This window comes from Psammomys obesus, unplaced genomic scaffold (assembly GCF_907164565.1).
Source record: "Psammomys obesus unplaced genomic scaffold, mPsaObe1.curated_primary_1811, whole genome shotgun sequence".
In the NCBI taxonomy this organism is placed as follows: domain Eukaryota; kingdom Metazoa; phylum Chordata; class Mammalia; order Rodentia; family Muridae; genus Psammomys; species Psammomys obesus.
The window spans coordinates 15,986,494-16,004,720 of record NW_026596109.1 but is presented as its reverse complement, the minus strand read 5'-3'; the positions used below and the strand labels follow the sequence as shown (position 1 = coordinate 16,004,720).

The 18,227-nt window shown below is 42.3% G+C and overlaps 1 protein-coding gene across 3 annotated transcripts in view; it reads right to left on the bottom strand.

Moving 5' to 3' along the window:
• The window catches only part of Sptbn1 (spectrin beta, non-erythrocytic 1), a 169,192-nt gene that overhangs the window by 116,654 nt on the left and 34,311 nt on the right, over window positions 1–18,227 (bottom strand). For all 3 annotated transcript variants that reach the window (XM_055628921.1, XM_055628919.1, XM_055628920.1), the window contains exon 2: window positions 5,571–5,765. In XM_055628921.1, the coding sequence (XP_055484896.1) occupies window positions 5,571–5,718 (148 nt within the window). In that variant the 5' untranslated portion in view covers window positions 5,719–5,765. The remainder of the gene's footprint in view (window positions 1–5,570; window positions 5,766–18,227) is intronic.

Genomic DNA, 18,227 nt, shown 5'->3' with positions numbered 1-18,227 from the left:
CATTTTATAAAATCTCTGAGTTCAGAGCAACCATCTCTCTGACAGTGTTCTGCTGCCTAGTGCAGTGCCGTCTGTTTTAATTTCCCTAAGAGGCTCCACCTTTTGCAGAGAACCACATGGATCTGTGTTCTCTGTAGACTCCGCACCATGGTTCAGTGATACTTGACCAAAGCCTCCCCTCTCCAACAGCACCAGTGCTTCCAGCTAGAACCTGAAAAGTGGCAAAAGGGAAGGGATGAGCAATGAAGGTCAGCAGAGGCAGCCAGGCTTCCTGCCACCTGGGAGAGCCCCCACAGGGGCAGAGAGAAGCCACCCACAGAAGGCCAAAAAGCAAGATTTAAGGAGAGGAAACCTTAGTTTTACATTAGTCTCTCTTGTTCTGCTGCCTATTGTCACCTTGTTTCCCTCCACAGATTGTTTATCTAGTTCTTTCCTTGATCATGCAAAATACTCCTTAGAAAAGTTAGCTGATGTAAAAGACTTTTCTCCACACTACAAATCATCTGCCTTAGACACAGGAACCACACCTCCAGTCAGACAGCACAGCCACATTTTCTGGAAATCCCTTTTTGTTTTCTTTTCCTTTTTGGTCAGTCAGGGTTTCTCTAGATAGCCCTGGCTGTTCTGGAACTCACTCTGTAGACCAGGCTGGCCTCATACTCAGAGATCTGCCTGCTTTGTCTCCTAAGTGCTGAGACTAAAGGCATGCACCACCACTACCTGGCTTTATTTATTTTTAGTTTAGAGGAAGAGTTTCCATACATGCTGCAGCACGATGTGGAGGTCAAAGGGTGTGCTGTGTTCAGTTCTCTCTTTATGCTATGTGGGTCCTGGAAATCAAGCTTGGGTTAGGAGGGCTGGCAGCGAGTATCTCATCAGTCCTACGCTGCCTCTTTTAAAGGCGATTATTCATAGGTCTCCAGCTGGTCACAGTCTGCTATAAAAAGTCGTCTGCACCAAAAAGAACTTCAATACCACACCCAACCATACAGAAATTTACACTCAAAGAAACTATGCTATTAAGTCATTAAGTTATAAATATAATTTTACATTGAGGTTTAAATTACTTTTTAAGTTAGACAAGAAGTAAAGTTGAATCTACACTGCATCCAAGACAGGTGTGAGCCAAATTCTGAAGTAGCAGTTACTAAGTGGAGAGCTCCAACGAATGAAGACTAATGAAGACAGCACATGGCTTTCTTGAGTCTGATTTGCATGAAACCAACCTCCTCCCTCCTTCTCCCAGTCTCCCTCCCTCCACCTCTCATTCTCTCCTTTGAGATGGTACCTTACTATACACATCTTGGCTGGCCTGAAACTCACAGATCTGCTTGCCTCTGCTTCCTGAACGCTGGGATTAAAAGCACAGGCCACCACAGCTGGCCTTTGCCTGACACTTTTCAATAACCCTCTTTACTTTCTTTTAATGCTATTGCAAACTACTACTTCCTCCTCGTCTTCCTTCCTTTACTTTTTTGATGCCAGGGGTAAAATCCAGAGCCCTGTCCATGCTGGATAACTGTGCTCTTTATCAGTAAACCCAACCCACATCTTTTTAATTCAGAGAACATGTATTCTTTGTCACCGGAAATGACTGACTAAAAATAATTATGAATTCAACATTCTTTTCAAGGAATCTAATCCACGGACACAGACTAAATGTTTAGTTCCCTTGTTTCCCGAATACTTTCTTGTGGGTTACCAGTTCATGTGAATCATGTCAAAAGTACTGACAAATTTATAGTTGAATAATCAAGCCACCTACAGTAATGGACTTTGTACCATAAACTAGAATGCAACTGAAAACCTACTTAACATCTACCTGGCATCACTCTTCTCTAGCAAATTAAATGGAATAAATGGTCTCTTACAGGAGACGTTGATTCAGCCAAGACTTTGTCCATTATACGTTTACTCAGAAGGTGGAGCAAAGAGGATTGCAAGTTCAAGGCCAGCCAGCAATACATACTGAGATCTATGCACTGGTAACTGGTCAGTTTCCCTTGCTATACCCACATTTATCAAAAACTGTTATCACCATGAGAACTTTAATGTCAAACATTGATCCTATGTTAAACAGCACATTTGTTTGCTTGTTTGTTTGTTGACAGGGTTTTTCTGTGTAGCCCTGGCTGTGAGAAAGCTTATTCTGTAAACTGTGCTGGCTTCCTGTCTCTGCCTCCTGAGTGCTGAGGATAAAGGCATGCATTACCACCATCTGCTCATACACTGTTAAAATGTACATCCATACAGGCTTTATTCTTGGATATCTCTATGCTTTAAAAAAAAAAAAAAACAACTTCTAACTATGGTATAAAAAGTTTAAGATGATTTCATGATTTTTTTTTCTAATTGCAAAATATTTTGGACTTTACTTCAGGAAAAATTCCAAATATAAAAAAATTCACTCAAAAATAAATACTGGCTACTTCAGTGTATACTATTCAAATTCTTTCTACACTGTTTATAAGAATTGATAAAGATATTAATTCCAATTACTTTTATTAATATTCTCAAACTAAATATGTTATACATTTAAAAAGATTCATGTCCTTACTTCCTCTAATCTGTGTGGATTAGATTATAAATCCATGATCCCACATGCAACTTTTTTAAAGAGTATTTAACTCTTGAGATCTCTGTTTGGTTGCTTTTCCTTTCAGTACTGGGGTCTGAACAGCGGGCTTGGCATAGGCTAGACAAGAATTCTCCCACAAAGTTCCACCTCCACGCCCTCTGGCATTTCTTAAAGTTAAAGTGTTATGTTTTACTTCAAATACAGTGCTAGTCCAGGACACTCAGATCATTCTGTGTCATCACGTGTTCCACTGCACCGAGGCGGGCTGGTCAGAGGTAAGGAATGTGGGCACGCTACCATGGGATGCGGGAGATAACTTACACAAGACATAAACTCCCTTCACAGCGTGCTGCCCGAGGCGAAACCAGCAGGCCAAAATCCCTTTGAAAATCAACAACTCTGGGGAAAGGAATGTCCTCACCTCCCTTCTGAACTCACAAGAGCAGCAACACGTGAAGGGAAAATTGCCATCTGCCATGTGTTCTCTCTGTGTTCAAAGTTGGACTCATTCTTACGAGGCTCTCCTACTCAAAAAGGTGTACAATTCAAAGACTTGGTAAAAAGTAGAAAACAGCATTAATGATTTTTCCTATAAAAACATGTGGAGAGGACATTTCACTTTTGAGTTTATGGTGACAGTAAATACTTCTGAGTTTATGGTGACGGTCTACCCACTTCCTTAATACAGACTTCAGCCTTTCTGCACATGGCAGCTTACAGCAGTGACCCCAGAAATCGGAGGGGCTGCGGCAAGATAACTGAGGTCAGCACAGCTGAAGGGTTGAGATTCCTTTTTGCCAACTTCTGTGATGAAGACGCTGAAGAGTTATTGTTTTTCATCTTGCCAGGGGCTCCAGATCCTGCAGCCAGCAAAGGTCTTCCTCCGTGCTCTTTGGTCAGCAAGGTGAGGTGCTAGCAGTGTGCTCCACCAAGCGTTTAGTCCTTCTGTGCCTCCAATTCCACTTCTACGGTTTGTAGATGACAACAGTCTCCCTCATGGAATTGTCAGGAGATCAGCTATTTTTCTTTTTTACTGTTGTTGAGACGAGGTCTCACTATGTTCCTCAGGCTGGCCTCAAAATCAGCATCTCCCCAGCTGGGCCTCCCAAGTGCTAGCACATATATCTGCTACCCTGTCTGGCTTTGACTGACTGTTGACATGTTCGATGCCTTTGGAAGGGCCCAGAGCACAGGAAGCACAAGAGAAGGCGCTTGCCCTTCTAACTGTGGCATGATCATTCTGGGGCCAACACCCTCGGAAGGCCACGGTGGGGACCAACACCAAGAAAGGTGAGGCTCTGGGAACTGGGTGTGCAGAGTGACGTCACACAGGGAAAAGCAAACAGGAACTGGTGGGGGTGGCTCAGTGGACAGAGAGCTCGCTGTGCAGGTGTGAGGTCTACAGTCTGGACCCACATGACAAGCCAGGCAACATGGATGCCACCCGTAAGTCCAGTCCTCCGGTGGCAGAGACGGGGGCTCCGTGGAGCAAGCTGGCTACATAACCTAGCTGGGATTAATGAGACCCTCGAGAAGCAAGAGTGACTAACACACACCAACTCTGGATTCCCACACACTTGTGCAAATATGTACATGTACATATAGATATATATGTATCTATACCTACATACTTCCAAAACATGCATGCAACATGTACATGTGAAAATAAAATGAAAAATTCCAAGTAACTGCTCTACATTTTCTAGGTAAAATATCCTCAAAATGAGACAAGATAAGTTAGCTTGGAACCAAGGCACGAAGACCAGAAATAACTAATGAGCTGCTACTAGCAAAATGGTCTAAAGTCTCAAATGAAGATTCATGAAAAAGGTTGAAGTACCCACTGATGCAGCAGCACAGACCATACTCATGATTTCTGTAAGCCAGTGGTTCTCAATTTTCCTAATGCTCTGACCCTTAATACAGCTCCTCATGTTGTCATAACCCCAACCATAAGATTTAATTTTGCAACTGTTATGAACTGTAATGCAAACAAATATCTGTAGTCTTAGGTGACCTCTGTGAAAGGGTTATTCGACCCCTAAAGGGGCTGCAACCCACAGGTTGAGAACCACTGACCCAGACCAACCTAGTCATATTATTTAAGTGCATGAGAAATCTTATTTAAAGCTGGAATCTACTGACTCTGAGACCAATGATTTCTCTGTCACTTTAGTCACTTGAGTTGGACTCTCTTTTTGCAAGTAGCACTTACTTCATAATCAGACTCTACTACAAAGACAACAGAAAAGCCAACTAATTTTTTTTTTACAATCAATAATAAATGTATCGGCTCATACCATGACTATCATAATAATACCAAGGAGTTGAGAATCATTAACGTGCCTTCTCACTCCGAAACAACTGCCTTCCATATCTCAAAAGTCCACACAGACAATACCCTAGTTTTGTACATATTTGGTACTGCTCAGTTTTTGAAGTGATGCAAAGTTTTCCTGACCTACTGTACACCTGACTAGGGCCACGGAAATGTTTCCCGCATTCAGTAGCAGCAAGGGAATAAGCCATCACACAGGAAGGACCCATCCTCACGAGTGTGAATGGTCGGTCAGTGGCAAACCTCCTCGTTAAGAGCAGTAAGTGCACCCATCCCACAGACACTGTACTCCAGATCTAAAGCCCTCGCACAAGACACTAACCAACCTTGCCTGGCTCAGACCAGCTAATCTGCCACTGGCACCAAGTACACGGCCCAGTTTGGATATTGCCAATGTGAAATATAGTATGCTTCAACATTTTGAAACGAAAAATGTGTCAAAAATTAAAAAAATCCTTATAAACCCTTATCAGCTCTTTCTTAACTGCTGTAAACCTTTACTGTGTTCTATTATTTTGGTCACTAACTGGCAGCTCCCCAAATGTAAATGCTTTATAAAAAGGATCAGCGACCTCTCACAGGATATGTTAAAGCAAGGGGAGATCAACTTCAAATAAGACAGCCTTAAAGGAGAGATGGTTGATCTTCAATCACCTGCCAAAGCCTTGATCCGGGACCGCTCAAAGAGCCGCGCAGAGCTGTTCTCGTTGTCCCAGTCATCGACATCCCAGCGGTTGTTGACGTCGCTGTACTGCTGCTGGATCTCAAGGTTGTCATAGTCTGTGGCCACTGTGGTAGTCATCTTGAACTGTCTCAGTTGCTCTCCCACATCAGTGCCTTCTTAGAGCTCTGTGAGGAAGAAGAGGAAAACATGTTTATGCGTGCAAAGCACACAAGTCTCTACAGACCTGCTGGGACAACAGTACACAGAAAGTAAGACAGTTACTGCCCGTCCAGATACGCCCGCTAGAGCCAAGGCTGGTTTTGAGCTTTGCTCTGCTTCAAATCACATGTGTGACCTCAAAGGTTGCTGAGAAGGCTGAATGAAATGTTGCTGTTCTTCTTCTTCTTAAATTTGAAGTGAAGGTTTAAACTTTGATTTATCAGGGCCTTATCAACACCTACTTGGCTCTCTTGAATGAAATCATTTAGTTTTACCGTCTACACGAGAAACTATTAGTTTCTCATTCATAAAACATTACATAAAATACTAACCGATCATTCTTTCTATATAGCTTACTTATATATTAAAGTTGATACCTAAGATTAAGATGTAAGCATCAGGCATCGAAGCTAGTATTCATGCACAGTAAATATTCAGTAAGTACTGTAATTATTTATGCCATTGTTATTAGAAATTCTAGGACTAAGACCAGCATTAAATACCCACTTTTTCAGAGCCCACTGAGAGTCATGGTGATTTTTTTTTTCAAGAATATTTATGAAATAATTTCTGGCCCACCAATGTCTTCACTTTATCACAGTATGCTTAGAGAATTAAGAGAAATATATTTAGCTGTAAATACAGCTTCTCTATTCAATAAATCCATTACTCACTTTCTGAACACAAATATATTGTTCTAGATTCCAGGGAGAATATACACGATGTAAGTCAAGCTTACATCTTCATAGAAAGAGGTAGACGAAAATACACAAGAAAATCCAGAGAGTTTAAGAAAAATAAAATCCAGCCGGGTGGGGTGGTACAAGCCTTTAATCCCAGCACTCAGGGAGGCAGAGGCAGGTGGATTGCTATGAGTTTGAAGACAGCCTACAAAGCAAGTCCAGGACAGCCAAGGCTACACAGAAAAAGCCTGTCTCAGAAACAAAACAAAACAAAAACAAACAAACAAAAGCAAGCAGGAAAATTTGAGAGTGGCTGATTTAGGCTGGCAGGAAATAAAAACCCCTCTTAGTACTAAAACAGGTTCCAGGGCATAAAAAGCACAAACCACGCACAGATCAAGATGAGCAGCATTCCTGACATTGGAAACACTACGGCATGCTCGGCAGAGCTGGAGTCAGTGTGCATGTGCAGAGGGAAAAACAAGGAGACAAGGCTGGGGGACGGAGGCGGGGCCAGGCCAGACATAAGAGTATAGCATGATGAGCTTTGAGCCAGCGTCTGTCCCTGCAGGATGTGTGCTTCTAAAGGGTTATTCTTGGTGCCATGTGGAAAACAGATTGTAGGAGGCAAAAATAGAAGTAGAATGGTTGGAGGCTACTCCAGAGATGGAATCGGCTTGGCACTGGCTGTGGTAGATCTGAATGTGGCAGTGGTATGGGGGTAGGGGATGGGTGGGGAGTGGGCTGACAGGACCTAGTGAAAAGTCTGCCTGGACCTAAGGGGTTTGGTGGTAAGGCTCTGTGCTTGATTCCTACTGCTGTGGTTAAGTTTCTTTATGTGTTCAATTTCATTACACAGAGTCAGGCTCAGTCAGGCCTACAAAGCTAGCCAAGTAAGTTAACTGCAAATCTAAGACGTGGGGATGGAGATAACCCCTGCCTCGGTGGTAGAAAGATCACAAGGAAATGATGCTGGTTATTTCCTCTCCTTCTCTTCCTCACCTTAAGATTAAAAAACTGATAGTTTTGTACGGGCCCAAGTTTTACTCTTGTGCACCAAGAATGTGCCAAAGGACCAGTGAGCAGAACTCATCACCAGCCTCTGTGTGCTGAGAAAACAAGATCATCACCCAGCAACCCCGGGCTTCTCCCTCCACTGCACTGTACAAAGAAGTAAGGCATGCACATGCTGACATGAAACAATTCTCTTCCTACGTTTCCAGCGTCGCTTTCTCTGGGTCCAAAGTACAATCGCATACCCCATCTACAGCAGAGTCTCCACGCCGAAACTAACCGAACAGTACCATTAGTGGCCCAAGCAAAGCTCTGCTTTCCTCTTCACCACTGCTGCTTTCTCACAAGCCACTGATGAACATCAACATGTCCTATGTGCTCTTCAGGAAAGAGCACCAAGCCCCCCTGACGCGCGACCACGAAGTTCCTCAATGGGAGTGACATTCCTATCAGACAAATGCAATCAGGCCCAACAATACAAATGTGTTGGTATACTAATTTTTTTAACAGTTGTACAGCAATATATTTGAAGAGTTTCACAAAACCACAAAGTAACAAGCTAAATATTATTGACTGAGTGACCTTGTAGTTAAACAACTCTAATATAACAAGGGAGGCAGGGAAGGAGGGAGGACCAGCCAATACAGTCCTTAATAGTCCTTACTATTAACCGTGGAGATTTTTAATTTTCATGACTATACAAACATCAAAGCCGGTTATAAAATATGTCTTAGACTTTCTATTTCTAGTAAGGAAAAACTTTAAGTATGATAAATCCCGTGGAGTGTTATCATTCAAAGTATACAAAATTTGATTTAATCCAACTCAAGAAGAAATCCAAGCAGGGGGAAAAACTTCGCCAGGTAAGTTTTGGCTATTTGGTGCCATCTACTGACCGATGTGAATAAGCTACACCGTGGCCCCATGGTCCTTAGCACCTGCCAAGGCCCCAGCTCCTGTGCTTCCCTACTCTGACCAGTGACTGGATCTCTTCAGACCACCGACTAATCACCAGGTACCAGATGCCCTGATGTTTCCCAACGAGCAATTGTTAATCCTTTGGGGTATTTTTCCCCCTTTTCATATAGTTACCGTATGACAACTCAATACATAATCCACTGAGAACTTAGGTACAGTAATTCTTTCCTAATGTTCTTAAGTAATAATGTTCTTTAAAATATCATTATCGTTCTGAAAAAAGATGGGAGGCAATCATGCCTACTGGTCCATGTACAGAAGGAACAACGGATCCTGTCAGTAATTAATTTAATTCAGGTACTCAAGAGCCTAGAATTTCCTTATCAGAAACATTTTCTTTTGTATTATCCATCTCCCCAAAGACAATATCATTAACAAACAACTGAGTTTTGGTGGTGATACAACATTTTGCTTGGTTGTTTTTTGTTTGTTTGTTTTTTTTTTTTTTTCCTCCATGGCACTTTCAAGGCTATTTATCTCCCACCTGGGCTATCTTGAGTATTTCTTATTTTCAACAGCACTAAGTGAGTGGCCTGAGGGTGAGGAACAACCAGAGTCAAGAGGGAAAGGGTTCGGGAATGCATCCTATGGCACTGAGATGCCAGACGCACACCATACTCCAGACCTCTTCCGGGAGAGCCTGTGTCAGCCGTGAGCCCTGCTCACATCACACGGGGAGGTACTGGAGGTTACTTACAACAGGCTGGCTCTTCCCAGCGTGCTACCAGCCATGCACTCCTAGGGCGGATGGAACCTACACTTAAGTGGCCGAGAAAAGATGAGCAGGAGAGAAAACCCGGAAGCATGGCTCCCCATTGAGATGGCCCTCAGAACACATCCAGCCCTAATGGTTCTCCACTAGGAAAAGCTCAATAGGATGGTGTAAGGTACAGAGAGGGCCTAAAGTCTGTCTGACTCTACCACCATAGTATAAGCTCCTGCAGCGACCCTGCCACTGCTCTAAGAGTGACAAGAATAATGTCAAGTCCTTTGCGACTAGGTTTGAGAAGACAGTATCAAGTGTCTATCGTGATTCCCTTAGCGTTTCTAAAAGGGCAGAAGTTCTCCTTGCATAACTCTCCAATCTTGCCTTATAAACAGGAATTTCCCAAAAGATCCAAAGAAATTTCAAATACACAGATACTAATTTGATTTCTTCAAACCAGCAGACAAAACAGACCACTGGTGAGGACACTATGATCCTAGTTTGATCCCACAAAGCAAGTAAGTTCCTAGAGTTTGGGCATGGGTTACTTACTCCAAATACAGGTGGAAAGGGACAATGGGATCCCTTCTGTCTGTCCTTCATTTTATGGAGAAAACCAACAAAGGAACAATGAGATGATAAATGTATTTATTACCTGAGTCTCTTCATGAAAAAAAAATCTTGATATTAAGTATGAGTTACGTTCCTTTACTGTTTGTACATTATTCCTTTTCTCTGCCTACATTTAAATTTAAATGTAATTTTGATAAGATCTAATCTTTTTAAAAATCAGCTGTATTTTGAAGGTAAAGAATAAAACAAGGAAGGCTTAGCTTCCCCGATGTTCATTTATCAGCCTCAGAAGTCACTGAATTTGAATCAAACTAATTTTGTCAGCTCTTGTTCCACTGCGCTGTTCCACACAGCTGAGCTGATAGACACACACTCACATGTAAATGCACAGCTAAGGTAACATACCTGACAGTTAAAGGTCACCTTTGTTTCCGCACCACTGACAACATGGAGTTTGTGGCCACTCTAAACAGGCTTTTACACTTACCTCCAAACAGTTCTTAAAAACAACAGCCTACAGTTCTAACAGCACCAATCCCTAAACAACCACGAGTTTCAGCCCGGCACTTAACCGCTTTATCTGTTGTGAAGCCTTGCAAGCAAGAACGGTACTTTCCTGAACAATGGAGGAACAGTCCCAGAATGTATTTCTGTTTGGAAGCTTTTTCTTCTGGAGCAGTCCAGTGCCAAAATTCTTGGCAAATTTATCAAGGAAAATGCACATGTCAATTTTCTGGAATAAAGGTCAATTCAGCGTACATGAAACTGCCACGAGCTGTAACAGTGTGCCCAGTATTACTGATACACAGCCTGCATGGTCCAGGACCCCAGCTGGTGCGGACATTGTCACATAGCCAGGACTCACACCACGGTGCTCAAAAGCAATCTCATCATGAAATGAAAGGTGGCAGAGTGTCACCACCATGCATCTAACTATGAAATACGAAACTTCTATTTCTGCCCAGTCCTATGAATCCTGGACCCCAGTAACAAAGGCTATTACGGAAGGAAGAACCTCCCCTTTATGCAGACTCATTTATCAAAGAATGGATTATGAGAAATTTATCTTCACCTGGCTCAAAGTAGGACAGGACTTACTTTAATTACATGCTTTATTTAAATAAGACCACTTCCCCTCTCTAGAATGACTTACGTTCTAGGTGCAACTGGATGTCCAAATGTCCAGGTTTAAATTTTACTGAGTTTGTTCAAAGGTCCACTCACAGCCCTTCCTGCTTGGCTGAGCACCTCCTCAGCTTTCCCCGATGGAAAGCTCAGTGTTTCCCCAGCTGACTCAGAAATGTGAAGTCTTGCAAACAAACAATGAGATAAAAACTGGCCTATGACCCTCAAAGGGAGAACATGACAATCCCAGTAAAACCATTTTAACGCGATCAAACTTCTGTTTCTACAATTTATTTAAACCCAGTCACAATCTGAGCCAACCGTAGTGGCGCACACCTTTGATCCGAGCACTCAGGAGGCAGAGGCAGGTAGGTTTCTGTGAGTTTGAGGCCAGCCTAGTCTACAAAGCGAGTCCAAGACAGCCAGGACTATACAAAGAAATGTGTCTCGGAAAACCAAAAACCAACCAACCAAATAAACAAACAAAAAAACCCCAACACCTAATCACAATCCGAAAAAAACTGGTAAAGAAAAAACAATATATGCAGCGTGGGAATCGACTAGAATTCTGCACATAGCTGAATATTACACACGTGTAGGCACGCGTGTGCACGCTTTACAAAAAGAAAGAGATGATGGTAAGAGTAAAACAAAATACTTTTCGGGGTGCCACTCAGAGTTCTGTGAAAGTTTGTTTATAAAGGTGTTCACTGATGTGAGTTCATTTGTACTCACCAGCACAGCTAATCCGAGCACACATGGAAAAACGAACCACAGCCCCAAAACGCCGTCACACATTTAGGATTTTTGTGCAGAGATTCTAACTGGATTCTTCGGGAGGTGACCAGCCATGGCTTAAGCTGGTTTCCCACAAGAACAGACCGTAATTCAACCAAAAGATATCTGACCTCATTTCTCAGAAAGTCACAGGATGCACACACCTGTCCGTGGCCACACATGCAGAGGCATGTGATTTAAACTTGCCTTCCTCCCATTCTATTGATAAAATGACTTCAATAGGAACAGTAGGTTTTTCTCAGGTGAAGTTCTCAATCAGGTTTAGGAATAAAAAGAAACCCAAAACTTGCCCTGCCTCAGCAACAACACAAACTGCTCAGAAGGATGTAACAGGAATTCAGACCATGTTTTGTTTTGTTTTGTTTTTTAAGCAGCTTATTTATTTATTTATTTATTTATTTATTTATTTATTTATTTATTTATTTATTTATTACACACACACACACACACACACACACACACACACACACACACACACAAATATGAGTGTTCTATCTATTCACCAGAAGAGGGCATCAGATCTCATCATAGATGACTGTGAGCCACCATGTGGTTGCTGGGAATTGAACTCAGGACCTCCGGAAGAGCAGACAGTGCTCTTAACCATTGAGCCATCTCTCCAGCCCCCAAACCATGTTGAATGTCATTAAAACCTCTTTGGTACTGTGATTTTGGAAACTTCATTCTGCCATCGTCTTTGAAATATTATTAATAAACAGAGTTCTTCCTAAATATCTATAACATAACACACTTTATTTTTCCTGTCTGAAGATACCTTCGAAGCAGCTGGTTTTTGCAGCAGCAGAGCAAAGCATGAACCAGAGGACAGGAAGATCCTGGGCTTCTGAAAGAAGTATTCTATGATTTGTGCAGAGAAAGATTTAAGAGTTGGTCAACCAATAATGGATGGATTGCTTGTGGTGTCTCTTAGTCATGGTTAAATTCCACACAAGGAGGTAGAGGGCAACCATTAACATTAAATGAGGTTATAACAGTGGGGCCTAACAGTAGATGACAATGCAGCCATTCCTGATGAGATCTGATAGACTAAGATCAGAAGGAAGGAGAGGAGGACCTCCCCTATCAGTGGACTTGGGGAGGGGCATTCATGAAGAAGGGGGAGGGAGGGTGGGATCGGGAGGGGAAGAGGGAGGGGCTTATGGGGAGATACAAAGTGAATAAAGTGTAATTAATAATAAAAAATTAAAAAAATAAATAAACCATGCTTGATCATAATGATGTGATTTACATTAATTAATATTTTAAAAGTTACATATTATCAAATGAGGAAGAGTGGAAAAATTAAAACAAAAATATTTTTCCAAAAGAGGCATGTATTTTTCTGTACTGCCAGTATAAAGGTTCCTAATATTAAGTGGATGATTGATCATAAAGTTCCTATTCATAAGCATACATACCTCTTAGGTAATTGTGATTTAAAATATTATTTCACAAAAGGTAAATAAACTTTTATGGTTTTGCTATAATTAATTAATTAATTAATTAATTAATTAATTAATTAATTAATTAATTAAAAGTGGGGCCTAATTCTGTAGGACACTCTGGTCTCTGCTACCTGCATCTCATTTCACACAGCAAAGGACAGCTGAGGGCACATTCAGAAAGTAGCTATCTTCAAGACAGAGTAAGACTCGGGCTGGAGAGATGGCTCAGAGGCTGTTCTTCCTAAAGGTCCTGAGTTCAATTCCCAGCAACCACATGGTGGCTCACAACCGTCTGTAGTGAGATCTGGTGCACAGGTACACTTGCAGGAAGAATGCTGTATAAAAGATAAATAAATAAATCTTTAAAAAAAGACAGAGTAAGACTCATCAGAAATCACTCTATTTTGCACTTGTAGGCACTAGAGCTAAGAGAAAACATATTTCTGCTCTTTGAGTTACACATTGTGTAGTATTCTGTATAGTGACCAGAAAACTAACACAGTGAACCCCAAAAGTGTCTTCTGTACAACTGAACCCAATCCTAGTCCTTTTAAGGACCCTGTAACTTAAGGAATCTCATTAGCAACAGCACCATGAACTCTCCCTATCTTAGAATATTACAGATAAAGACAAGCAACAGTGAGAAGCAGGTCAGCCTGAACTTTGTCAGGGAGACCACTGCTGACGCCGCAGCCTGCTACACATGCTTGTCCATCCTCCCCCACCCAGCATCTAATTAGTCGGCAAGAATCATGCCTTAGATACCACACTTGATGAATACTGGGTAACTCTTTTTTCATCAATGTATCATTAGACATAGATCACCCAGCACATCAAGGACAGAGGTGAATGTTTTAAAAATAGATTTTTAAGGTTTATTTTATATCAACGAGTGTTTGCCTGTACGTGTGTAATGCACGTGCGCTACAAGAATGCCTTGGGCCTGCAGAGTCCAGAAGAGGGCATCCGATCCCCAACTGTAACTGGAGCTACAGCTGGGTGTGAGTCACCTTGCAGATGCTGGGATGACAACCCAGTTTCAGCCGGAGCTCTAACCTGGCTGGGCCATCTATCCAGCCCGTTTAGTAAACATTTAAATAGTGAATTCAGTGCCTGAGTGTCTCAGCTTCGCTAAGTATTAGAAGTGCTTTCTGTACCAAATCCTCTACTATCAAAGGAAAAAAAGCATCTTCACTTTATGAAACTGTAAACTTGTCCAAATGTAAATTACATGAAAAAATTAAAACAGATCAGGCTGGGTGTGATGGAATCTCAGCATTCAAGAGGCTGAACAAAAAGATCTCAAGTTTTAGATCATGTATTGAGGTATTTCATTCAAGGTCAGGCTAAGTAACATAGCAAGAAACTTTCTCAAAAAGAGAGAGAGAGAGCACACACACACACAGAGGACAAGACTGAGATATATTTTAATGAACCAAAATTATCTCCATTTTTTTTTACTGTATCTACTATATTACACAACTTAGGAATGTCTCAGAATTTGGCTGAGTATGCTTCTGAGCAATGGATATATGCTTCTGATATTACAGAGTTGCCCAAGAAGAGTTGGTATATCCAAAGACCAGAAGTAAAGGCCTGTTTGGGTGACCAGTGATGACAGCATCAGAATAGTAATTTGTAAGGTTGGTCATTTTCATGTTCCTAGGCTTCCTATTTCTAACCTTAGACACTTTAAATGCTGTTAACTCCTCAGATCTTCAAAGGGAGGGCCAGAAAGCCCACAGTGTCAAAGAGATCTGGGCGGAGGTGGCACACACCTTTAAATCCCAGCAACCAGAAGGCAGAGGCAGGTAGATTTCTGTGAGTTTGAGGCCAGCCTGATCTACAGAGCTAATTCCAGGGCAACCAGGTCTACACAGAGAGACCCTGTCCAAAAAACAAAAACAAACAAACAAACAAAACACAAAATAAAAGCAAACAAAAAGAAATGCCAATGGCTTGTAATGAATTTAAGCAAAGAATAGCAATGTACGCAGTTGTTAAAAATCCTTCCTAGTATAAATCCCAGGGTAATTCCAGTGGTAGGAAGGAGCCAGCTACACAGACAGGGTATTTCACCTCCCTCTTCCCTTGACACCCAGGGAATATGCCAACAACCTTGCAAAGACTTCTCTTGCCAATGAGGGCAGAGCCAACAAGCCTGGGCCTCTTTACCCAGACTGTTTGCCTCTCACACAAGCAACCTACCCACTCCCCAGTGTGTAGATGTTCCAGAAGGCTGAGTAATTTTAGAGCTGAATAAAAGCAATGTGGCCAAGCCAATCCTTTCTCCACTGCCTCAGTGTGCACTGCAAAACCAGAAACAAAAGCCCTGCAAGGCAGAGTTTGCCCTTGGTATGGCAATGAGATTTGTTCACTAACATTCTGTCAGAAAGGATAAGTGTGCTAAAAATTTTCTAGGTGAAAAACCTTGTTGGGACGTATACACAGTCCCAAAACACATTCTCCAAAGTGAATACTTAAGTCTTCTCTTCCTCTAAATAGCAGAAAGTCTCGCCATTTCTAGTCTGCTGTTGCAGGAAACAGGTGCTATGTCAGGAGCAGCCTTCTCTATATATGGCATCCCTGACAAAGGAGGGGTGAGCAGGTAAATCGAGATCTTTCGCCCATCTCCAGAGCAGAAAATGGCTGCATCTGCCTGTTGTGGTGCACACTCCTTCGGTTTTGAACTGGGCACTGATAACGCCAACAAACCTTCACCATAAGCTTGCAGAAGACGGAGGAGCTGAGGCCTCTGCAGCCAGAAGATAGAAGTGGTGGGATCATGGGAACAGGGTGTCATTTAAGAGGGCACTGAAAAAATTCTTTGATATCCAGAAAAGAAAAACACACATATCCTTCCTGAGTTTAACATGTGGAGACAGATGTCATAAAATAAGACAGGTCTGGGAATTAACCAAAGGCCTTAATCCAGGCCTGCTATATAAAACAAATGTTTTTATGTGAAATATTCAAAACTATGTTCATCATCACCTGAAACACAAATTTTTAGAAAGGTACAAATACCAGAACACAATCAAGCTTTTATAAAACGAAGTCTCCACGGACAACTTTCATATCCCAGCTCTCATTTCCCACAACTGCTCAGGCCCCTCCCCAGCTTTTCTCTGCCCAGTCTCCACACTCAAGCTGTGGTAGTAACTCTGGTGCTCCATGCCACCAAGGGACACTCAGCTACCAACTTCCATCAGGCTGAGTAAAACACCAAGGAGCATCGGCGCATCAGTGAGCATGGCAGACAGGCAAGAAAGCTCTGGATGATGCCACAGACTGAACAGACACGCCCACCCTACAAAGCCTAACCCTCTAACCTCAGGGTACCCCGACCCTCATCTGTACCAGGTCAGCATTTGATGGACTTATTGATATCCTTATTGATTTGTATGGTGTTGGAAACGGTCAGCTAAGCCGAATACTGCCAAAATTACCTGTATGATTGCCTAAAAAGAGAGAGAAAAAAGGTTTGTACAACAGGTTGAGAAGACCAGCTAATCTGAGATCTCAGAATAAATAGCACTCGGTACCAAAGGTACTATCTTAACTAAAAACAGACATACTAGTTTCTAGAAAAGGGGAACAGGCAACAAGGCCGTTTCTCCACCTCTTACAGAAAGTACTAGCTCGTGTGGGGAAACAGAAGACAGTTTCCTGGCAGGGTGAGGACAAGGGTGAGCCTGCCTCCACCCTGGGGTGATATCAGGGAATCAGACCTGCTCTCTGCGGCTGCTCAGCGGGATTCTTTGCAGTGTGCAGTACAGGCCTCCTGCGAGCTCACCCAACAGGCCCGTTCATTTTCAAGTCAGCTCCAGCAGCGCATGTGGGCCAACCCACCTCGCTGCCCATCCCCTCATTCCTTCTCCGTACGGAGAAAAAGGCCTGGGATTGTCAGTACATCCTGACAGCACATCCCAAACACCAACCGGGGACAGTGAGTTACTAGCTGGGCCTGCTCAGGTGTGGGGCCCTGGGATCTTTAAAGCCTGACACCAAAGGCTGAGAACTACTCACTCGGTAGCTGGGCTCCTCCCACTATACCCAACTTTGCAAGACCCAAATGCTAAGGAATCTGCCTGCACACATCCACCTCCACCCTGAGCACGGCGAGTTCATCTCCAGCCGCCGAAACCCGAACACTGGACACACAACCGACGTCGAACCTATTCTAGAACCTCCTAGGCATTCTTAGCATTCAGGTACTATGTGACTTAGATCTCTTTTTCTGCCGCTTAAAACCTGAGTCTTACAGTAAGATATCTTAAGCAAGATTCTGTGGCTATTTAAAACAGGCCTTCAGCCAACAAATGTTTAACTACTTAGTCATTAAAAAAAAAAAAAAAAAAAAAACTGTCTAAAACCTTTTCATTCCCTCACTTTTAGTAGATTATAGACCAGCGAAAAACACAAAACAAACCCTAAGAAATGAACAATTAACACAGAAAAAGTAGAAAGGATTATAATAGCAAGATGCCAGAAATACTGATTACTTTTCAATTACCATTTGTGCCTTCATCTGGGAAGCATGTCCTCCACTGGAAAGGACCCAGTCTAACAGCTGCGTTGCTTTTCCTACTTTCACAAACACTGGAAAAGTTAGCCAAAATTCTGTACTGGCCGCCAGCCAAGGCTTTATTATTATGTACTATTAGCTCCGAGTGAGAAATGTGGGCTCAAGAAAGAGGGAAAGCCAAGCAACCAGAGGGGGTTCATAACCATGTACAGATGTAAAGGTTTCTCTGTCTGCCAGAAAAATACCTTCCATATCCATTCTATTAGTTGTGGCCTTTATTAATTTAATTAGATGACTGCAAATGTGTTTCTATAACACCATTTAGAGACCCAAGCATGGAAATTTTTTTTCTTGTATCAGATGCTACATCTGGGATAATGTTTTGAAATTTTTCAGATCTAGAAGCAGATTGGTCTGCTCTCTACCCTCCCTGCACTTAACAAGTGCTGACGTAAATCAAGAAGCAAGTAACCAGTTACCTCCCCTCCATGTCCACTTCCTGCCAAGCCAATCACGGTTCAAAAGCCTTTCGCTTTCATATGATTTCATAATTATCAGTTTTCTAAGATTTCTATAAG